Source organism: Pelodiscus sinensis, chromosome 14 (genome assembly GCF_052426305.1).
Source record: "Pelodiscus sinensis isolate ZL-2025 chromosome 14, ASM5242630v1, whole genome shotgun sequence".
Taxonomy (NCBI): Eukaryota; Metazoa; Chordata; order Testudines; family Trionychidae; genus Pelodiscus; species Pelodiscus sinensis.
In genome coordinates, this window is record NC_143065.1 from 24,685,222 (window position 1) to 24,708,876 (window position 23,655).

General features: G+C 42.5%; 1 protein-coding gene across 1 annotated transcript in view; it reads left to right on the forward strand.

The window, feature by feature from the left end:
- The window catches only part of GALK2 (galactokinase 2), a 76,819-nt gene that overhangs the window by 40,077 nt on the left and 13,087 nt on the right, over positions 1 to 23,655 (forward strand). The window contains exons 6-8 of the mRNA XM_075897172.2: positions 9,270 to 9,368; positions 11,610 to 11,762; positions 19,725 to 19,935. Of these exons, the coding sequence (XP_075753287.1) occupies positions 9,270 to 9,368; positions 11,610 to 11,762; positions 19,725 to 19,935 (463 nt within the window). The remainder of the gene's footprint in view (positions 1 to 9,269; positions 9,369 to 11,609; positions 11,763 to 19,724; positions 19,936 to 23,655) is intronic.

A 23,655-nucleotide genomic window follows, 5' to 3' on the forward strand; every position in this document is an offset into this window, starting at 1 on the left:
AGAAAGGAAACGTGATTTTTTGTAATAGAGCTGAAACGTTACAGCGTCACTTTTTTCTGCACTCTTTTATGTACAAAACCTGATGTACTGACCTTGCTCAAAATGTCTTACATAAAATAACTCAAGTGAATGTAATTTTATACCATCATTCTGTAGATAAAGTCAGTTCATTTTGTTTTCAGTCATTCTAGATTTGTATATATCAAGTTTTGGGATAACAAAGTGTGTGCTTTTCCAAAAAACCCAAATCAATTCAAGAAACACTAATTTTGTTTTACTAACAAATATTTGCCTGTCTCCCACTCACTAATTGTCCTACTCTTTTAAGGGGCTTAATCTTGCATGAGTTTAATTCTGTAAAGGCTTATTTGAGACTGAAAGGGAGTGGTAACTAGTATGTAATACATTAAAAATGATAGACTAGCCTATTTGGATGCAAAGGGCCACATTTTATCCTGATTTACATCCTGTCCCAACTAATGCAAAAGGTGAAAATCAGAGCAGTTGGATCTTAACCTCTGTTTGAGCAGGTGAACTATTACAGTTGAATCTTCCTTAACTGGACTTCTCACTCACATACTTCCTTAGACCATGTCTACACTAGGAAACTATTTCAAAATGACTAAATTCGACTTGAGAACTTAATAAATTCAAACTAGCATGTCCTCATTAATGTGGATGCGCAACCTCGAATATTTTGAAATTATTAGTTTAGAATTAGCATTACTCCTTGTGAAAAGCAAAAGTACAGAGTTTGAATTTCGTGGCCTATTATTTTGAAATAATGGGCTTGGTAGTGTGGACGCACTGCTTGTAAATTTAAACTTGTGGGGGTTATTTCAACATAAATTCCTAGTCTAGACCAGTGGTCATCTGAATATTTGTGGAAAATCATATAAAGTTGATGATCTTCTGTTTCCATTATAATTCATTGTCTGTTGTCACTATTACCACATGGATCCAATGAAGATTAAGGAAACTAATTTAGTGATTGGTAATCTTCCAAAGAAATAGGGGGTAAGGATGTAACAAATTGTCATGCTTTAAAAAGATGAGTTTATGAAAAGCAAAGAGGAAACAAAACTTACAGAGTTGAGTTGTGAATGGAACTTGTGAGAAAAGTTCTCTCCTTTACACTCAGTTGAAAATTTCAACTTTTCACTGAAGAAATGAAAAACAAAGATTTTAGCTGAAAATTCAGCAAAAGAAGTATGTTTAGTTTTTCAACAAGACTTTCTGTGGAAAGCAGACACTTTTAGTGAAAAATTTCATTTACTCAAAAACCCAGTTTTCCAGTTTATTGAGCAGCACTCGTATATATTTTTAAAATCTTTCCACCTAAATATAACAGCAAATAGTTCAACTAACCCCTTACTTTGTTAGACTAAGCTGTGTCTCTGTTGACATGGTTTCTTAGGGTAGACTTCTTCAAACTGCCTATATTGGGTAGAAAATACTATGGATCAAAGATGAAACAATTTTTAAGTGGTAGACATTTCTTTCTTTGTAACCCAAGATTTGACTTACTCCTTATCAGAAAGAACTTTAAACTGTTTCAAACAAAAAACAGAGGGTTTTTTTTTTTTTTTTTTTTTTGAAACTCTCCTTCAGATCAAAGGCTAGTCCTGGTCTGCACATGTGAACAAGTTATCCAACCTACAAATGAGTAATCATTGCCTCCTGGCAAAGGATACTGATCAGAATTTAAAATGAGGAGGGAGGAAGAAACAGAATAGTCTAAGAGGTAGGTAGGTGTGCCCCGCTTTAGGTTTTTTCCAAATTCTTTAACTATTGGTATCGGCAAAACCAGAGCTTTAGTTTTAAAGTGCTTGAGAAGCAGCAGCTTGCTTAAAAAATTGTATTTCTTTCATATTTTTAAATTATAGGACTTCTCTTGTGCAACATTGTTACAGAATTGTGTGCTGTGATTCTGTTCTTGATAATGTTGTTTTTGCTCTATTAGACACATTCTAATTGTGTTATTATATTTTGTTTTTATCGCATAAACAACAAAAAACGAAATGTAGTATTTTGTATAACTCTCTGATGCTAAACATCCCCCATGTCAAGCCCTGCCAATCTGGCATGTGAACTTGCCAAGAGATGCTAACAACCTGATTGTATTAGTCTTTGAGGCGGTAGTTGGAGAGCTGTGCTATTTGAGGCTGCTGCTTTCCAGATTGGTGGTGGAGCTTACTCATTTTCTGAGCATGATATGCTCAGCCTCTGAAGGCAGGAGGAGAGGAGCTGACATATGATGGTGGCAGTTAGGCCAGCAGAGGTGGAAAAGAATAAAAGGAAGAAAAATCCAAGGAGCTTATCTAGGCCTGCTTTAGGGTCAAGATCAGGTGCCATGAAGGTACCAAAAGGTGTAAGGGATGAACCACAGACAAAATAAAAATGAATGTACGCTCCAGTCCTACACAAATCTCTCTCCTCTCTCATGAGATGGGCCATTATTGCAGTCATTTCTGCTGATGTAGTATCGGAGGGCTGTTGTATATGCAGGAACATTTTGGCTAGAGGAGCTGAATGGTGACAGATGCCATTGCTCACAATGTCTAAGTTCAAGGCAGTGGCACCTATATTTCCTTTCCATGATCCTGCAAGAGCTTCTGATTCCCCAGCTGTCACCTGAGCAAGGACTGCAGGGCTCACCTCTAAATGATTACAGTAATAGGCCACTAGTTTATTTTGAGCTGTTCTTGGTGCGTATTTTGCACCTATGCAGAGTATCACAACTGATGAGAGTCATGTGAGGCCATGAGAAATAAAAATGATAGATACAGTGAAACCACCTTTAGGGTTGTCTAAGTAAAATGCATTCTGTCAAAGGTCTTTACTAACATAGCCACTCACAGGAATAAGGCACATTTCCTTCCTTCCTTCTCCACTTTGCTCTTTCAGTACATCAGACCCTGCAAATGGATTCAGGTGTTGTATCAATATTTCACACATTCTAGTCACGTTACCCCACGTGAGCAGGGTAGCATAGTTAGAATTCTCCCATTTTTGGGGTCAGTACTCGAGAAATTGGAGGGTTTTTAGAATGTGTGGGTTTCAAAAGAATTAGGCAGGAAAAGTTCAGATTCACCTATTATATGAAGCCATTATTGCTTATGGGAATTAAAAACAGTTTTCCTGGTATTGTGCCTCATTGTTACAGTCCTGCAAAAGGCCAGTGTGAACCAGGCTACAGAGCTGGGAGCCGCGCTCCCCATGCTGTTAGCTACTCCCCTCACTGAGGTGGTTTACGCATGCTGCAGCCACACTTTGGCTACATCTAGATTGCATCCCTTTTTCGGGAAAGGGATGCAAATTAGATGTATCGCAATTGCTAATGAAGCGGGGATTTAAACCTCCCCCGCTTCATTAGCATAAAAATGGCTGCTGCTTTTTTCCGGCACGGAGCCTTATTTCATAGAGGGATAAGGGATCTTTCAGAAAAGGCTTTATTTTCCACAAGATCAGCATCTAGACTGGCGCTTTTTTCCGGCAAAGCTCCGTGCCGAAAAAAAGCAGCAGCCATTTTTATGCTAATGAAGCGGGGGAGGTTTAAATCCCCTCTTCATTAGCAATTGCAATACGTCTAATTTGCATCCCTTTTCCGAAAAAGAGATGTAGTCTAGACGTAGCCTTTCAGTTTAAAGCACTTCCGTGGCTGCACTCTAAATTGTTAAATGTAGATAAAACCTATGACAGCATTGCTGGGAAGAACAAGCCACAGTGGTGGCAATCAGAAATGTTCATGTTGTAATTCTACTTCTGGGACTGTTTTATGTGACAAGTCACTTAAACATCTGTACCTCAGTTTCCTTGTTTGTAAATTGGGACTAATACCTGCCTTACAGAAATGATGTGAGAATTGATTAGTTAACACTGCGTAAAGTTCTTTGAAGATGTAACGTGAGACAAAAATGCCATTTAGCAGATAGCACAATTCCCATCTCCTAAATTATGTTACAGTTATGGGTCTTGAATGTATGGGAACCATTCAGCTGTGTCTAAACTGGCATAATTTTACGCGAATACTTTTAACGGAAAAGTTTTTCTGTTAAAAGTATTTGCGCAAGAGAGCGTCTACACTGTGCTTCTACGCATGCAAAAGCATCCATGCCAATGTAGATGCTCTCTTGCGCAAGAAAGCTCCGATGGCCATTTTAGTCATCTGTCTTTCTTGCGCAAGAAATTAACGTTGCCTGTGTACACTGGCCTCTTGCGGAAGAATACTTGCGCAAGAGGGCTTATCCCTGAGCGGGAGCATCAGACTATTTGTGCAAGAAGCACTGATTTTGTATATTACAACGTCAGTGTTCTTGTGCAAATACTCATGGCCAGTGTAGACAGGCGGCAAGATTTTGCGCAAAAGCGTTTGATTTTGCGCAAAATCTTGCCAATGTAGAGACAGCCTTCATGTTTTGTGGTTTGGCTGAGAAGTGGTGAACCCATTGTAGTGAGAAATGGATGGGCCAGCAGCTGCTCAAGCTATAAACAAACTAGGTGGCTGTCTAGGCCCTCAGCTTCTGCCAAGATGCCAGGAGTGGCTGGCCAAATCTAAATGGCACTAAATGAATGAGTAAAATTTTCTTTGACACGCACTTTTGGCATTTTTTTGCTGCAGAATTGTTTTTTAGAAGCCCTCTTATCTCTGAGATCCTAATTTCCCCATCCTGTCTGTTTTATAATAATAATAGTTTGCATTTCTATAGCATTCCCCATCTGAGGATCTGAAAGCACTTCACAAATGGTAATGCATTCTGACACATGAGGTAGTGTTCGCACTTTGGATCACACAAGAAGTCAAATATAGAGCTGGAGAGGGAGTCTGGAGACCTAGGCTCTAAACTTACTGTTTTAGTAAGACCATCCTTTTCTAAATATAAAACCTCTGCACGCCATGGCTGTCTGTGACTCTACATCCTTCAGTCCTTCACATCAGCTTCCAAGATTACAGTAACACTTCCCTGAATTTTGTCTTATTGCTAGTTTTACCAAAAAGCAAATGTTTTGGCTGGTTGCATCAATAATGAGTAAAACCTGCTTTTTTGCACAACTGACTACTTCACGCGCTACAGTCCCAGCCTCTGTTACTACTAGGAGAAGGCCAGTCTGTGGAGGCATGAACCTGTTTAAATTAGAAAACAAGTTTTTTAGGGATGCTTTAGGCTGTCTTTTGGAGAGGGTTCTTCAACTCCTGCCAGGTCCTTCTTGGTGGTCCTGCCAATCCTTGCTGAGCTATAATTAAAAAAAAAAAGAAGTAGTTGCTCAAGGCTCCAGCAATGTTGTATGCCCAGCACACGCAGCTGGACAGCTGACAGGCTGGGGCCAAACAAGGACCAGCACTTAATGAAGCATGGATCACTAAAACATATGAAGGGATGGTGGTGGCAGTGTGCTAATTGTTAACATTCCACATCTACAAGACCCCCTCCCACCCTTTTTTTAAGTGTAAACAATCCTAGGCTCACAAAGTTGAGCCGTAGAGGATCTATGTAGAAGGCAGTATGGCTTGTATTCAGACAAAGCCAGGGGAGAATTGCTTCGTCTGAGTTTTGCTATGCTTCCTCCCAAAACCTGCCACTGAAACAATCATTTCTCTGTCTGCCATGCCATATACAGTACAGGTACCTCAATAGCTGAATATTAGGCTAGGTTATTAGAAACGTGTGTAAATCTGGACCTGGATATTTCAGGGCATAAGCAGATCTTACACGTACATCAGATTTTCAAATCTAAGCTGGAGAGCTTTCCACTGCTGCCCTGCTGATGCATTGCCTGGACCTCACACCAGTATGCTGCACAAGTAGCAGCAAAACAAGTGAAGCAGGACCACTATAGAGGAGGAGAGAGGGGGCATGTCATGGGCTAGCAGTTCTGGGAGTTAGCTTGTTGACTCTGTGGACACCTCCCTCTAGCTGGTGTCTCCACATGTTTCTCTTTGACCACAGCTTCATCTTCAGGACACTGCCCTCTGGCCATGCCCACTCCAGTGTCTGAGCCCCCCTTCCAGGGGTTGGTGTTTATCCTGCTTGCACTCCAGGTCCTTCCTTCCCCAGGGTATCCCATTTTCCTCTCATGGAACACCCAGTTCCCTTGTACCCAACTTGCCTCAGTGAACCTCCATCAGTCTTCATCTAGCCCCTGCCTCGGGCAAACTGCAGTCTGTAATGGCCACTCATTACTAGCAAAAGGGTGTGGACCTGCTGCCCCTGGCTACCATGGCTGCCTCTCTACAGCCCTAATAGCCTTGGGCCTTGCTTCAGGTCTTACAGACCGGGAGCTTGTTTGGCCAGAGCTTCCCCAGCCCTGCTCTACCTTCAGGAAGCCTACTACTTCCCTAGCAGTTAAATCCCTACCACTCCTTCTCCAAAACAGCAGTCAGTTCCCCCTTTCTATTTCGGAGTCCTTCTTTATATAGCCCCTAGCTGGGCTCTTATTAGCAGAACTGCCTCAGCTGGGGCTTCGCTGGCAGCCCTCACTCAGGGCTGGGGTTTTGCCCTTAAAGGGCCAGTGCAGGGCAAACGCCCTATCACAGGGCAATATAGCTGTGGGGCTCATCCTGGTGATGGGGAGCAGAAGGATGTTTGAGAATACATATGGTTCCTGCTGCAGAGAAGAGAGAGGACCTATAAGCTGCATTTTGTGTGTGTGCACATGTATGCCAGGGGGTCTTTTTCAGTATGCAAATATGTCATTGCTTATTTTAAGAGGGAAAAGGGCATCATTAATGTGGGGTGGACTGTTGCATAGTAAGGTTTCATTCACAAATTAGTTATTGTTTGTGGGGTGTGGGTGGGAGAACATAGACTTTGGTGAAGGCAATTACCCCCATAAGATCTGGTGCATCCATGGGAAAGCAGATCCCTTTGTCTTTAGATTTATGTAAGTGGGTCTGTTTACACTCTGGCACCAATATGGCGCTCTGATGACAATCTGAACTTTCCTTGATGTTTGCTCCTATCTGCTCAGCTTTAGAGTAAGTTTGGTAATGGGTTTTTGACAGCTCCTTATCAACCTGAAGTTTATGGAGCTTCTTACATAAGTAGCACGTGTGGGCCAAGTAAATCAGCCTTTAGAGTATTTGCAACCCACCTCTGATTGTGTAGCTCCGAGCACACGTTTTACAACTTTGTCTATTTCCAATGGCTTTATGTAAATTGAGCAGGCAGGCACACTTCCCTCCCCCCATGTGATTTACTGCCTTTATCTGCTACCTTTTACAGTGGTGTGGCATCGCTGGTTAATGTCGCTGCTCTGCTGGTTAATGTTGCTACCCTGGTGGTTATCTTGTTTCACTTCTCTGGTGCGGGATCTGAATCTGACTTTGCTCCTGGTTTGAAGAGCATGCTGCTTCTTTGCTACCATCTTTTTTCCTTTTCCTTTCTTCTCTGTTGTATGTATGATGCTGGCTACCCTGTGCTTGAGGGAATGAGCTGGGATTGGCATGTGATAGCATGCAGCCATACAAGCATTACCCTTTACTTGTAACTATAAAGTATTTCTAGAGCATTCCCCAAGACTCCTCAGGGGCTGGCTTTAATGTCTATTACAGCAATGATAACATTCCTACTCTCCCCTTCTAAAGTACCATTTCATTTCCGGGTGCCAAAACATGCTAAGACATTGATGAAGCCTCACAGAAACCATCTGGGATTTACAAATTAGAGAAAGTAGAGATTAGGATGTCATCTCAGAGAGTGGAACACAGACTAGACAGTATGTTCCATAGAGAATGGAGCTGCACCACCTGGTACTTTGGAGGGCTGTGACATAGTGGGGGTGCTGTCTACTTTTGTAATCCTGTGTTCACTCTGGTGTTGCATTCACCATTTGTCTTATGGGTTAATATGTGATCCTACTGTCCTATGCTGCTTTGTAGTGATGATGCGTGTGTGTGTCTGTGTGTGTATGTCTGTGTCTGTCTGTGTGCGTGCCTCAGTTTCCCCAGACCCTGCAGCACTAGCTGCATGAGGAGAGGGAGGCGGGGTGTGACTCACTGAGGAAGTATGTTTAGTCTCTCATGTCCTGAGGCCCAGGTGACAGGAGATAACACCTTGAAAGCAGGACAAAGGAGGGGGCGGGGTGGCCTGGGGCCAGGGAGCAGTGGCTGTGAGCGTGGATCAGTCTTGGTGGGGCTAGGAGGAATGAGGAAGCTGAGAGCAGGAAAAGGGGTGAAGGGCCCAGGAACTCCTTCCCCTCCTGAGAGGAATAATTCTGTCTGCCCTGGCTCCTGTGTTAACATCGGTCCCATGCTACGCTGCTTCTCTGTGAACCAATAAACCTTCTACACTGCTGGCCGGCTGAGCGTCACATTTGGCTGCGGATGGGGGTGCAGGGTCGGGAACCTCCTGACATGCTGTCACAAGGGCCAGGTCCCATATTTATGTATGTATTTTCTTTAAGAACATAACAGCTGAGGACATTAGCAGGCCCCTGAGCAGTCATGGAACCACTACACATCTGAACAAAATCCTTTGGGCTGATATCTGTGTGCAGATGCACGCACAGTGCATTGCTGGCAGTCAGAATCACGTTCACACAGTCAAGGGCAGAATTTGACCCTCAAACTATTTGTTTTTGGTTTGTAAAATGAGGTGATCATACATCCCAAAGGGCTAGACTATGGCATTGCCATGTGGTCTGTACATAAGGCAGTGCCCAGAAGGAATGGTGCCTCAAGATGGCAGTGGTGCGACTTGCAGAATAAGGCCATCTGAGTGTACGAATGTCAGAGCCAGACCCTAGATGATTCATTGTGGGGACTTGATGATGCACTCTTTACTAAGGTTAAAGTCCCATTGATATTATTGGGTGTTTTGCCTACATGAACAAGTCCCTCATTGGAAAACTGTGTGAGTGTCTTGTTAGTGCAGAGTCATAAATCTCATGAGTTCAATTCAATCAGTAACTTCTAATTATGAAACTGATGCATTGCAAGTAGCTAAGTGAATTGTATGGATTATGTAAGTGACCAGGGAATGTACTTTATAGGCTGTTAGTATTGCGGCACAGTCTCAAACACAGATGTGGAATTTGGCTGGGTGAAAGGGACTGGGAGGAGTCAGGAAGATTCTGGTATGGTTCAGAGCAAAAGGGAGAAAGACTCTTATATGACAACCAAAGCTTAGTGTAGTGGTAAGGAATGTGTGAGGAGGGTGATCTCAGAGGTATCTCACTGTCCTTGCAGTGTGTCATTAGTTCAAAATGTAAGCAATGCATGTGCAGTATCCTTTATCTTCACTTAAGCTTTACTTCTCATTTTTGCTTAGGTGGAAGTTGCAGAAATTTGCACCAAGAGTGAACGCTACATTGGCACAGAGGGAGGAGGCATGGACCAGTCGATATCATTCCTTGCAGAAGAAGGAACTGTACGTGACTCTTTTAGCAATAAATTAAGAACACATCATAACAATACAAATTAAAGATACATGAATGGAAGTAGCTGAGCAAAACAGTACAGACACTGATTATGCACTAATGAAGATGCGAGAGTATATATGTGCCTCATTGTATTAAAAATGCCGCTGTTCAGCACTCGAGAGCCAGGTCAGACTAAGAAGATGAGATGAAAATAGATGGAGAGAGAATAGAAAGGCTATCTGGGAAAGGAAGAGATAGGAAAGAGGAGTAATAGACTCTACATTGGTTAACTGATGCCTGGAGTAATTTCTACATTATGAAATCTGAAGCTCTAGAATTCCCTATGCTAGTTATCACAAGAATTCTTTATTGGAATGTCTAGTGACAGACCAGTTCTAGTAAAGCTTCCAGATTCGCTCATATACACAATGGGGAATTTAAAAATATTTAACAGACTTTGATTTCTTAAAATGCCAGTGTTTGATTAGGTTGTAGAACATATCTGTCTTAAACATGAGAAACATATGAATTCATCTGAGGAAGTGGGCTGTGCCCCCGAAAGCTCATGATACCATCTACATTTTTTGTTAGTCTCAGTGGTGCTGCGAGACTATTTGTTGGTTTTTAAGTTTTGGCTTGGAAGCAGATTGGCATGTGGCCACCTGTTTAGTGCTATTCATGGAACCATGCAGTAAGCGAAGAGTGCCAAACCCAGTAATGGGTCCCTGCTTCGCAGAGCTGAGCAGATCCCTGACATAGCATGTAATATACAACCTACCCAGTGAAAAGTAAAAGCTAGGCATGCGTCTCATCTCTTCATGACATCACAGCCTGAATGATTTAGTTATTGAAATGTATAGCCTAGTCATTCTCCCAAAGGGCACCACATGCTGTATCCATAACAGACCTCACCACAAGCCTATGAGGCCAGGAATTATTTTATTCCAGTTCTATTACTGGGGAAAGTGAGGCAGTAACTGGCTGAATGTAGTAATGTCCTACACGCTACTCAATGGCATTTCTCTGTTTCTGTCTGTGAGGCAATGGGCTCAAAAGTATTCAATTACAAATTTTCAAAATACCTAGTCCCATGCTCCTTTTGTCATTAGTGCCCCTACCCTCCCAGTCTGTAAGCACTAGCCCCTGAATCCTATATGAATGGGGTTTTGAAGCCCTGGTAGGCTAAAACAGAAACAATCACAAGGCAAATGGGGGCAGGGGAGAGGACATAGAATTCCCAGCACGATGGACGAGTAGAATGGAGTGTGCACAACTCCAGGCATAAGGGTGTGACTGGGGGATCCCAGTATGGAGGCAGAGAGTATTGGAGTACACAACACACCCCTGGCATTGTGGGTTGTGGAGTATTGCAGAAAGTCCCTGAATTAGAGGGGTGATGAGAGGGTCCTTAGGGACCTTCTGGGCTAATGGGGGGAGTTAAGAAGTCCCTGGTATATGCAGTGAGCTCAGCGTACAGAAGCAGCAGAAGTGTGCAAAACCATCTAGTTTGTAGGCATGTCATTTTGCACAATAACATCGTGATCCTGCAATGCTTGGCAGATTGCTGTGCCTTTGTGGAACCCTGATGATTCTGATGGGGTCCATACAGGTGCAAAAACCTCTCCCACACAAAACACCGCTGGAGTGGATCCTGAATTTGTTGTATGAAAACAAGGTGGTTGCCCATTATTTCTAGCCAGTTGATTTGCATGACAGGCTCCCTCAGAGCATTCTGGATGTTTTATTGAATAGTAGCTCACTGTAGTTATTGGGGATGGGCCTGGATCAAGACTTTGAACACCCCAGAATGCAGGATGTTCAAATGTAAGGCTTTGTTTGGTCCCAGCTCTCACATATAGGGTTCAGTTATTACTGCCATAGTCCTATGCTTTGGTTCCACCATGCCCTCTCCAGCGGGATTTCAGTTTCCCAAATCCTACTGCCATCTTCCTTTTAAAAGGAAGTTATTTTGAAAAGATTTGCCTGCAGATATCTTCTGTGAAACAGAAAACACAAGGACTTTTAATGGAGAAGCCATAAATTCCAGCTCCCAGGAAGAGGCTTAAGATTTTCTTGTAACTTGATCGTTGCAGCTAAATAGCTTTTCTTACTGTTTCATGTCAATTTCCTTAATTAACCGTCTGTGGGTTCTTGAGAGAAAAAAATTTGCAAAGGCAAATGCATTTGATTTATTGAGCTAACTCCATTGCTAGTAATTTAAAATTGACCATTCATTTTTCTTTTACTAGGCCAAGCTGATAGAGTTCAGTCCTCTGAGGGCAACTGATGTGAGACTTCCAAGTGGAGCAGCTTTTGTTATTGCCAACAGTTGTGTTGAAATGAATAAAGCAGCAACTTCTCATTACAATATTAGGGTGATGGAGTGTCGTCTGGCTACAAAGGTACTGTATGGCTTTTGTCAAACTCTAATGAAACCTTCATCCAAGTATGTGCTTTCTTCTACCCATGACCAGTCTTGGCTTTACTTTAACACCAGGTCAGGTGCTGCTTTAACTGGCATTTTTATCTTCTCAGGGCCTGACCCCTCTACCCTGTTGCAAGGCAAACTCCCACAGAGTTCAATGGAAGTGTGAGGCGTCTGGGATCAGACCTTTGTTGTACTGTTTTAGGGTCTGTGGTTTAGCAGTATTGAGTTTATTATTATTATTATTATTATTATTAGCCATGGACGGAGAGAACAAGTTAATTCCTTTTCAACAAAAATATGTTTAGTTAATATGAGTAGAGGGCTTCTAATGAAATCCTGATAATGAAAAGGCAGTGGAGAAAAACAAAAGTATTTGCATGGTAGTTATGTATGTTCAGTAATAGGTACACAGTTATTGGGTAAGCAGATGGCAATAATCAAAGATACAATGTAGAAACATTAAAATGCTATTGGAAGTGTTGATTAGAAATAGATACTTGCATTAACTTTAAAGATGGGCCTGAACCAATACTGCAGATTTGGCTGTGGCCTGGGGTGCCAATTCACATCTTAAACTTGTCTCTAAAATAGGTTGACTCTGAACACTCCAAGCCTGGGGAAAGTTTGAATTTGGACCCGAATTGGAAAATAACAGAGTTTGGGAGTATTCAGATTTGAGGTTTGGATTCAGTCAGTTGTAAAAATAAAGGGGACTATTACACTGGCATAAATGTGGAGTAGCCTGGCTGACTCAGAGGACATACTCCCAATTTATACTGCTGTGAGTAAAATGTATCTCAGAGAATTCAGCTGAGAGTTTACATAATTACATGGTGGGATTCATTGCCCCTTTATGTCAAGGACATTTATATGGAGAAGAATATCCAGCATTGTAACAGTTAATGCTGAAAGAGGAAAAGAGAGAATCTAATAATCAGTGAAACATTTTAAGCTTCCTGTATTGGCTGATAGCAGAAGCTAAACCAAGGGTGTAGTTTGGAAAGTACCATTTTTTATGTATTTAAGACAGCAGTAATAAATAATGTCAGTGGTCATGGCCAGTTTCTTCGCTATGGATTGTCATGGACTTTAGTGTAGTCAGGATCAGTACCTCTCTATGAATAGCTTTTGAGTGGAATGACAATTAAATAACTCAGCTAATTTGGGTAGTCCTTGTTTCTTTTGGAAGCTAATTCAAATTAAAGCTCAGGAATATTCATATATCCTATTTTTTAAAAGACCATTTGTAAGGCCTTAAGTGTTGTTTCATTAAGCAAGGTAGGTGAATTGTACCAGTGTTTAAAATTGCTTTGCTTAGTTGTTCTGCGTTGCAAACTGCAAAAGAATGAAGGGAAAGATGGATGTTATGCCACCTGTTAGAGATGACACAATCTGCAAAAAAATACTTTACACAGATGTACAATTTAAAGGAAAGTAACAATTTACATCTGCCCAATTTAAGCACATGTTGCCCAGATGGATAGTTGCATGCATAATAAAAAAATTGTTGAGACAGAGAAAACCTGTTTCCTTTAAAGACAAGTCATAGACGGGTGAAGGTGGGCAGAGAGGAAGCAGGGTTGTCTTTTAGGTACTATGAACACAGCAGAACTAATAAGTTAACGGATCTATGAAACATTAGCTTAGGCGTCACAACACAACTTTGTAGATTGTTCTTATTGATGGGTGTCTCGGTGATAGTATTTGTCTTTCATTCTTGTAGCTCTAATCTCATTTCCCTTACTCTTTCCATTGTAGACATTTATATGCGTGGGGAGACACTAGCATAACATATTCCTAAGTGCTTTGATTGGCGCAGGATATAATGAATACTTGATTACCTCTCTCAATACCTGCTGCCTTTCCTTCTCCTTTCTTCAACACTCATCCATTCTTTTTCTTTTTATTCAGGTTTTTATATTATGCTCCTCACTGTAGTCCCTGGCGTGGCGCCCGATTGGAGGTCTAAGGGGCGCCGTGCGCTGCCTAGTGGCAGCTCTAAGGGGTGCCGCACTGCCCCCGGCTCTGGGCGTGTGGCGCCCCTTACAGCTGCCATCAGGCGACCCCCCCCCATGGGTTGGCACCCTGGGCAGTTGTCTGGTTAGCCCCCCCACTTCCAGCCCTGCCTGGATCTTCCCCACTTCCCAGCAGCTGTTATGCTTAGAAACTACTCTCTGGGAAACTCCATTTTGTTTCTTTATTCTGGGCAAGCGTTTTGTTGGGGAAGAAACTTTGGTCCAGAATTCTTGCCTCTGAAAATTCCACCATAGGTGTCACAGGATAGATACCCAGCATTAGCAAAAAATGTAGGTCTTTGCTTCTTTGTACTATGGGTCAGGTCAGTGTTTCTCAAAGGGTCGTGTGCCTGCTTTGGGAAAGCTGCTAGTGGGCCCATGCCCAGTGGCTTTCTCAAAATGGGCCTGAGGCTCACTTTGAGAAACAGTGCTTCAGGTTATTCTCTTCACTTGTAAAATGGTGTTAATAATGTCTGTTTATCTGTCTACCTTAATGGGAGCTATAAAGTCTAATCAATAAATGTTTCTGAAGTAGTAAAGGACCCTCAGAGGGCACTATGAAGCACTAGGATAGTATTATTGTTATTTAAGGCTAAGTACACCAATATTCACTGTGAATCATTGTGTATATTTCTCCCATAATTTACTGGGATATAAATTGTTTAGTTATATTCACATGTACTTAGCTTAGAAATGAATAGGTCATGTTATTGGAGTGGATGATGACAGATTCCTGAAAAAGAATCCTCTTTGGTTAGATGAAACTTGGAAAGAGCAGGAAGAGCAGCTATTCTAGACACTTCAAAGAAACTCTTAAGGAGAATCTCAACTTATGTGATATAAATATTGATCACTTTGAAGACAGAACCATGGACAAACCTGATTGTAGAGCAACTATCAATAATGTTGTAAACACTTACCCCACGGGTTGGTTGCAGGGCCAATTTTGTTCAGCATCTTTATTAATGGCTTGGATGAGGGGATGGATTTCTCCCTCAGCAAGTTCTCAGATGACACTAAGGTGGGGGAGAGGTAGATACCCTGGAGGGCAGAGATAGGGTCCAGAGTGACCTAGACAAATTGGAGGATTGGGCCAAAAGAAATCTTCTGATGTTCAACAAGGTCAAGTGCAGACTCCTGAACTTGGAATGGAAGAATCCCAAGCACTGTTACAGCGTGGTGACCAACTGGCTAAGCAAAAAAAGGACCTGGGAATTACAGTAGATGAGAAGCTAGATATGAGTCAACAGTGTGCCCTTGTAGTCAAGAAGGCTAATGGCATATTGGGATGCATTAGGAGGAGCAATGCCAGCAGATCTAGAGAAGTGATTATTCCCCTTTATTCTGCACTGGTGAGGCCACCTCTGGAGTATTGCATCCAATTCTGGGGCCCCCATTACAGAAAGAATGTGCATACATTGGAGAAAGTCCAGCGGAAGGCAACAAAAATGATTAGGGGGCTGGAGAACATGACAGATGGCCATACATTTATAGTGTTCTAATAAGACACTAATATTGAGCAATAATGTCCAGAAAAAGAGGGTGTAAATCGGTAGTTAAGAAGTAGCTTGAGGATACCTTACGTCTTTACTCCACCTGATGTGTAACTGCCAGGAAACACCCAAGTATGGGGTCAGTATTCTTGTAAATTCTACAGATGGATTTTCCCTATTTCTTTTCTGGGTCTGGTGTCTGTGGTATTTTGAGTTAATCAGGTGGGTTTTTTTAAAAGGTCAGAAACTTCATTGTCATACGTTTGAATGATCACAAAGATACCCGGTGCTAAATGTTTTGCAGTGATCAGTTTCTGTTCAGTATGTTTAGTCTGGAGAATATCTAAATAATAAGCTCATCCCAAAGGTAGCTTCTCTTCAAGGAATTGGGAAGGATGCAGCAATGCACCAGTAGCATAATTACTAATAACACAGGCTACGTCTAGACTGGCCCCTATTACGAAATAGCCATGCTAATTTCCAACTTTGCAATAGGGAAATCCGCGGGGGATTTAAATACCCCCCCCCCCCCGGGATTTAAATAAACATGTCCACCGCTTTTTTTCCGGCTTGGGGAAAAGCCGGCAAAAAGCGTCTAGACTGGCGCGATCCTCCGGAATAAAGCCCTTTTCCGGAGGATCTCTTATTCCTACTTTCAAGAACACTTTCAAGTAGGAATAAGAGATCCTCCGGAAAAGGGCTTTATTCCGGAGGATCGTGCCAGTCTAGACGCTTTTTGCCGGCTTTTCCCCAAGCCGGAAAAAAAGCGGCGGACATGTTTATTTAAATCCCGCAGGGGGTATTTAAATCCCCCGCAGATTTCCCTATTCCAAAGTTGGAAATTAGCATGGCTATTTCATAATAGGGGCCAGTCTAGACGTAGCCACAGTGAATAATGTATTCAGATAATAGAAAGGATTTTGCTGGTTTTTCTGATGATACCTACTGATCGTTAGTGCAATATAATAATGTTTTGCATCTCTTCAGCACCGTTAAGCTGAAGCTCAAATCACTTTTACAGGCAACTATTAAAGCTATGAAAGTTTAAAGTTAAATATGTGAAGGAAATATTATTCATGGTGACAGTGACTCATCAGCTGACATTGTGCCATATGGCTGTGTGTAGTATTGTAGGGTTTTTTTCTTCATATTTCTTCTGATCATCCATTCATCTTGTGAGTGGGACTTCCAGCTGGATCATATTTAGCCTCATCCTTTTCCACTGGTAATATAAGGGTAACTCAGCAGTCCCACAACTTCACATCGGATCATTAGGCCAGGCTCAGGTCACTAGTCCTTCCAGTCCTTGTGCCTGGGATCTCCTCAGCAAGACTCTAAAGGCTACATCTACACTGCCCAGTCTTGTGCAAGAACATATGCAAATGAGGTGCGGCGATGAATATCATCCTGCCTCATTTGCATACTTAATGAGCCACCATTTTGCACAAGAAGGAGCAATCTACACTCCTTATTTTCAGGCAGAATAGCTCTTGCACAAGCAAGTATAGACTGCTCCTTCTTGTGCAAAAGCCTCTTGCGCAAAATGACGGCTCATTAAGTATGTAAATGAGGCACAGTGATATTCATTGCCATACCTCATTTCCATATGTTGTTGCGCAAAAGGGTGCAATGTAGATGTAGCCTTAATTTCTGCCTTGTCAGGCCTTTGATTCTTTCCTAAGCTACGTCCTACATCAGTCCACCTTCTCCTGAACAGGCTCACATGTTCAGCTCCCAGCATGACAAAGGAAAGAAAACCACCAGTGTCTTGCTCTAACATTAACAGGTGTGTTGTGAGCAAGACACGAGAAGTCATTCTTCCGCTCTACTCTGCGCTGGTTAGGCCTCAGTTGTGTCCAGTTCTGGGCACCGCATTTCAAGAAAGATGCGGAGAAATTGGAGAGGGTCCAGAGAAGAGCAACAAGAATAATTAAAGGTCTATAGAACATGACCTATGAAGGAAGGCTGAAAGAATTGGGTTTGTTTAGTTTAGAAAAGAGAAGACTGAGGGGGGACATGATAGCAATTTTCAGGTATCTAAAAGGGTGTCATGAGGAGGAGGGAGAAAACTTGTTCATCTTGGCCTCTGAGGATAGAACAAGAAGCAATGGGCTTAAACTGCAGCAAGAGAAGTTTAGGTTGGACATTAGGAAAAAGTTCCTAACTGTCGGGGTAGTCAGACACTGGAATAAATTGCCCAGGGAGGTTGTGGAATCCCCATCTCTGGAAATATTTAAGAGTAGGTTAGATAAATGTCTATCAGGGTTGGTCTCGACAGTATTTGGTCCTGCCATGAGGGCAGGTCCCTTCCAGTCCTAGTATTCTATGATTCTAACTGACTGCAGAAATCTGTGTGAAAAAGAATCCACCAGTTCTTGGAAAAGTCCCAATATAGTCCCCAATTACACAAAGCAAATACTTAACTTTCAGCATGTACTTAAGTCCCACTAACCTGAAAGTTAGTCCCACTGAAGTGCTTTCCTGAAAAGAGATGATCTGCGGTATTGAGGCCTTTATGCTTTCAAACAATTTTAACTTCAGACCAGTGTTTTTTGAAAAGAAAAAGAGGAAATCCTCGCCCCACTCAAATCAACACACTTGAGTGCAGAACACAGTCTCAATTTAATATAACACGCCTGTATAAATGACTCCAGAAAAATCTTCCTTGTACTGTTAAGGTTGAGACTCCCTTTTAAAATGAATGAGAATACAGGTTGAACCTCTCTAGTCTGGTGCACTCTGGTCCAGCATAATGTTAGTTAGCCAGTGTCCACTAATCATGGGCATGGGCAAGTTTTCCGCTGTCCCTTAAAGTTTGTTTATAGCCAACAGTCCTGGCTCTCAGTATTCTGTGCTGTTATTTAGCTCTAATTTACCACTAAATGTCTTCTAAGAGCCCAGTAAGCAGTGGAAGCTGCCAGACAATATTGACCTCTAATGGTCTGGCAAATTGTCTGGTTTGGCATGGTCTAGGGTGCCAGACTGTAGGGGTTCAACCTGTAGAATGCTGCAGTTATAAAAATAATATACACTAGAAAGTCATCAAGCTTGCAATTAGGGGTCCAGCACCAACCTTACCATGAAATTCAGCTCTCCAGCACGCTTAGAAGAAAGTATCACAACAACTTCAGAAATTTGGGTTTATTAAATACCACCAATCAGGCTGAGTGGTCACTATTCGATCAAAGACAGATAACAGCAAGTCCTCCTTTGACCTTCTAGAATTGTGCTGGGGAATGTGTAAGAACAAATGTCTAAAATTGGTTTTATAAAATGAATAATAGTTGGAGGGGATAGCTTGTGGAAAACAAGAGATCATTGATTTGACTAGATATACCGTATTTTCTGGCGTATAAGACGACTTTTGATGTTAAAAAACATCCCCCAAAAATCGGGGGTCGTCTTATACGCCGGGTATACAGCTTTGTGGCTTTGCAAAGCCTTGGGGGAAGCCGGCGGCGGGGCCCCTCCACGGCTTTGCAAAGCCTCGGGGGAAGCCGGAGCAAAGCCTCAGAAGCGCGACACCCCGCCGCCGCTTCAGCTTTGCTCCCGGTGCCTCTGGTCTGCTGGGGACCGTCTCCAGCAGACCAGGGACACCGGGAGCAAAACCGGGGAGGTGGAGGGGCGCTGGGGTATAAGACGAAACCCTATCTTTTAACTAAAAAATTAGGGGGTCGTCTTATACGCCCAGTAGCCTTATACGCCGGAAAATACGGTATGTAATGTCAGTAAGGGTACGTCTACACTGCATCCCTAGTTCGAACTAGGGGTGCAAATGGAGACAATCGAAGTAGTTAATGAAGCGGGGATTTAAATATCCCGCGCTCCATTAACATGATCTCGTTGGCGCGCTAGTTCGAATCACAGCTGATTCGAACCAGGAAGTGCGCGCCGGGACGCATTAGTTCGGACTAAAGCCCTTAGTCCGAACTAATGTTACTCCTCAAAATGTTACTCCTCATTTTTTGAGGAGTAACATTAGTTCGGACTAAGGGCTTTAGTCCGAACTAACGCGTCCCGGCGCGCACTTCCTGGTTCGAATCAGCTGTGATTCGAACTAGTGCGCCGGCGAGATCATGTTAATGGAGCGCGGGATATTTAAATCCCCGCTTCATTAACTACTTCGATTGTCTCCATTTGCATCCCTAGTTCGAACTAGGGATGCAGTGTAGACATACCCTAAGAGATTTAGGCTAATGTTTTAATAAAAGAAATGCTTACATTTTTTTGGGCTGTTATTGACAGAAATCTTCCTGTTCTGGTACTAGATCTGTGTGTAAACATATTGGCTATTTGCTGTGTAAGGATAAATGGCTTGATGGCTTTTCCTGAAAAAAATCCGTTCTCTAAGGTCTGTTTGCTTTATGAAATATGTCATGTCAATTTCAAACTATGATGTGTGTCACTGTTTGTTTTTGCTGTGGTAAGCTTCTCGCTAAGTCAAAAGGCCTAGAATGGAAAACAATGCTGAAGCTCCAAGATGTGCAGGCCAAGCTAGGAGTTAGCCTGAAGGAAATGCTGACCGTTGTCGAGGAGGTATTTCACCCTGAGCCTTACAGCACAGAGGAAATTTGTACATGCCTGGGAATTAGCCTTGAGGAGCTCCGCACTCAGATCCTCAGTCAAAACACGCAAGATGGTGAGTGTACATCAGATGGTGGTTTTTATTTTAAAAAGCTCGTGTTATGTAAAATGCCTATAATACATAAAGGACCTGGACATCTTGCCAAAAGAGTTCATCAGCAGGAACCTGTGGGGAGGTTTCTAGGGCGAAGGGGCTTATATCATATCAGTTCTATTTGTTCCCATTAGGGCAGTGTTTCTCAAAGTGGTCCACGAAACCACTTTGAGAAAGCTGCTAACTGGCCACGCCGGTGTGTTTATTTACTGGTGCCGCAACCACGGAGCCTCGCGGCTCCCATTGGCTCTGGTTTGCCATTTGCAGCCAAGGGGAGCCGTAGGAAGAAGCAGCCCGGCCCACTCCACTTCTTGCTGCTCCACTTGGCTGCAAATGGCAGACCAGAGCCCATAGGAGCCACGAGGCTCTGTGGCCAAGGTGCTGGTAAATAAACACACCGGTGTGGCCAGTTAGCAGTTTTCTCAAAGTGGTTTCGTGGACCACTTTGAGAAAGTGTATTGGGGAGCTGGGCAGACAGCCCAGCTCAGTCTTGGCTCATGCTGGGTCCGGGACCTAACCCCATTACAACTCTGCATTTAAAGTGTATTAGGAGCCTGGCAGGCAGCCTGGCTCAGTTACGGCTTGCGCTGGGTCTGGGAGCTCAGACCCCCCCCCCCACATAGGGGCTCCTACCCCTTCATCAGAGGCAGCAGCACAGAAGGACTGGCAGCCTTTCCACAAGGGGAGCTAGTTTAGACCCTGCTGATCTCAGGGGGAGGGAGGGTCTGAGCTCCCATACCTGGCGCGGGCTGGACCTGAACTGGGCTGCATGCCCGTCTGGCTCCTAATACACTTTAAATGCAGAGCTGCAGGAGTGGTAACAATGTGGAGTGGCAGGTGGCTCCTTGGCTATTAAATTAACCGATATTTAACATCCCTAAGGTAAATGTCTTCTTCAAAGGAATGAGTAAAAGGCACAGGATGTAATGTGCCTGTCACAGAACACCAAGAGCCAAGCCTTCCTGAACACTCTCCTGTGACTATTTCAACCCTTTCCCTTCCTGCTCCTTTTCTCCATTCCTCCCAGCATGTCTGGCTTCCCTCGCATGTCACTGTGGGGAGGCCAGAATACCCCCTTGGCCTCCTTCGTACCCTGGCTTGTCCTGGAGCACCTCATATAGAGGGACGAGGGAGCAGGTGGTGCAGAGTCAGCTGTTCCAGTTTTATGCTATCCCAAAATGCTCCTGACATAAGGAAAATCCTAAGCTATGCAGTTAGGACAGCTGTCTGCTCCGTTGCAATGCTGGAGAGGTGCCAGTATGTATTCAGAGACCTGGATCGGGCCCCACACCTCTGCGGAATGTTGTACAATACTTGTGTGCATTATATAGAGAGTATACTAAAGTGTGTAGCTCTCTAACACAAATATAACATGAACTATGTGCTCTTAGATATCGCAGGGTATAAATAACCTCTCATCTTATCCCCCACACTTCCTTTTTCATGGGAAATCACTAGGGCTCTTAGTTTCCTATACTATCCCCTCCTCTGTTCCCCCAATATGAAACATTATATGAATAGTAACTCACAAATATGACTATTTTGCATATCTCTGGTTTTAAAAGCTAACATTTAAAGCTCAGTAAAGTTGAACTGTTTATATGGATTGTTATTTTCACTAAAAAAAACAGTCTGGATGAAAAATTTTGACATAAAAGCAATAGAAGAAAGTCCAAGGAAATGTTATACTGTAGCTCTGTCTAGTGTTTGCAGATGTTCACCAAACAAAATCTCTTAAAATTTGCGTGACCATGATCTTGTTTGATAAAGCCAATTAAAATGGCTTGTGCAGAAGTCTGTTTGCATTTGTACAAGATAAAACTAAACAACAGATTCCTGTAAAAGTAGACACAGAGAGAAATAAGACAGACCCAGAGTGAAGAAATCAAATCCACTGTTTGTTTTTGTTATGCACCAAACAAATTACACTTCATGTTGGTTTTGGAAAACTACAGCTTCTTCAGCAAAAATCTTCTTGCTTTAGTTTGCTGTATTTTACACTGTCTCCTAATGACAGAACATACTTTCTTGACGTGAAAGAAGAAAATACTGATAAATAAACCAGGCTTTGTCATTACAATTCTGTGAAAAATACAGCAAACAAAAGCAAAAATGTTGGAGAGAATATGTTAAATTATTTGCTAGATGCTGATTTTTCCTTTGTAGCAGAGCATAAATTTGTGACAGTTTCCACTTCTGCCCCCACCCCAGGCTAGGGCTGTTAGTAGTATGCCTTGAGCTCCCATGGCATCCTGTATAAGAACCTTCGCAGATTCTTATGGGTTAGGAAAGGAGAAATAAAATGTTGCATTTGTGACTCAAAGCTTCACCTTCATCTTCATCGCACTTGAGGAAGCCTGGGATTACAGCGCAGAAGAGGGATGCTACAGATTCCAGCTGAGCTATTTGCTTTTAGGCAATCAGAAAGGAATAATACACGCACACTTCTCACTATACAGTATTGTCTGTTATCAGATACATTTCAGTCAGGTCCACCTCTTTCCTTCTATTCATATTATACATTCCCATTCTCTCCAATTGGATGTCTCATTGTCATTTTAGTGAGGCTTCCTAGCCAACTTCTTAACCAACATCTCTGCACTCTGTAACAAGACCTATAAAATAGTTACAGTTGCATTTGCAATGATGTACATAAGCCTGTCAGTAGCTGAATTTTTTAGGCCTACAACACACGTTCTTAACTAGTGGGCAAATCAGAGGTGGGACCAAACCAACACCGTGTAGCATTGTACGACTAAGCACCACATTCGAACTTTGTTGGTAGTTGTTGAGCCAGATCCTGGCTTCTGTTCTGGCTTCTTTGCACTGTTTGGCACCACAAGGACCGTGAAAATCCATCTTGACCAATCAACTAAGGATTCCTGCTCCCCCGGCCAATCAACTGATGATTCTTCACTTGAATATCTGTACTACATCACCCCACTTGAAATTGCTTAGTGCCACCTTTAAACCTACTCACCATTCACAGCTGCTGTATAACCCAAATAAAAATCCTGGTTCTGAAACCCCAAATTTAAGAGAGTGTTGTATCTAGATCTACGCTTTGTGCCCCAGGATCCTCTCCAGAACAAATAGTATTTATTATTCACTTTCTAAAGTGCAGTACACTATAGTTTCATTACTTCATAAAGTAGTTAAGCTCCAGTGGTGGTGGGAAGGTTGTGTATTTATAAATCTCACCGCAGCAGGATATTTTTCTATAAAATAATGTCATCTTTTTGCCATAATATGTTTCTCCCTTTTAAATGGGATATTCTTAAACCAATTTTTCCTTTTTACACATAAAACAGTAATCTAATTATGACATTTTAAACCTGGGAACAGAATCACCATGGGAGCTAAAAGCATCTGTTTAGTCTGTGGGTTTGGCTGGTTAACCCCTGCTTAGAAAACTAAATTTGGGAAAAATATTGCTACTGAAAAATAAGCCTCAAACCACAATGCAATTGGAATGAGTGGGGTTGTATAGTCTTTCACTCATGCTGTGAAGTAGTCCAAAGGAGTGGTGAGCTCAGTGCAAGAACTGATTGTAATTTTTTTGTCACATTTTTTGGAAATTGACTTTTAAATGTATTGCCACATATGCTCTCTTTATCAGGCAGTAGCCGGAGTTTTGTTGCAAAGAGCATGCACCCATAGAGCAGGATAGCAGAGAGCACA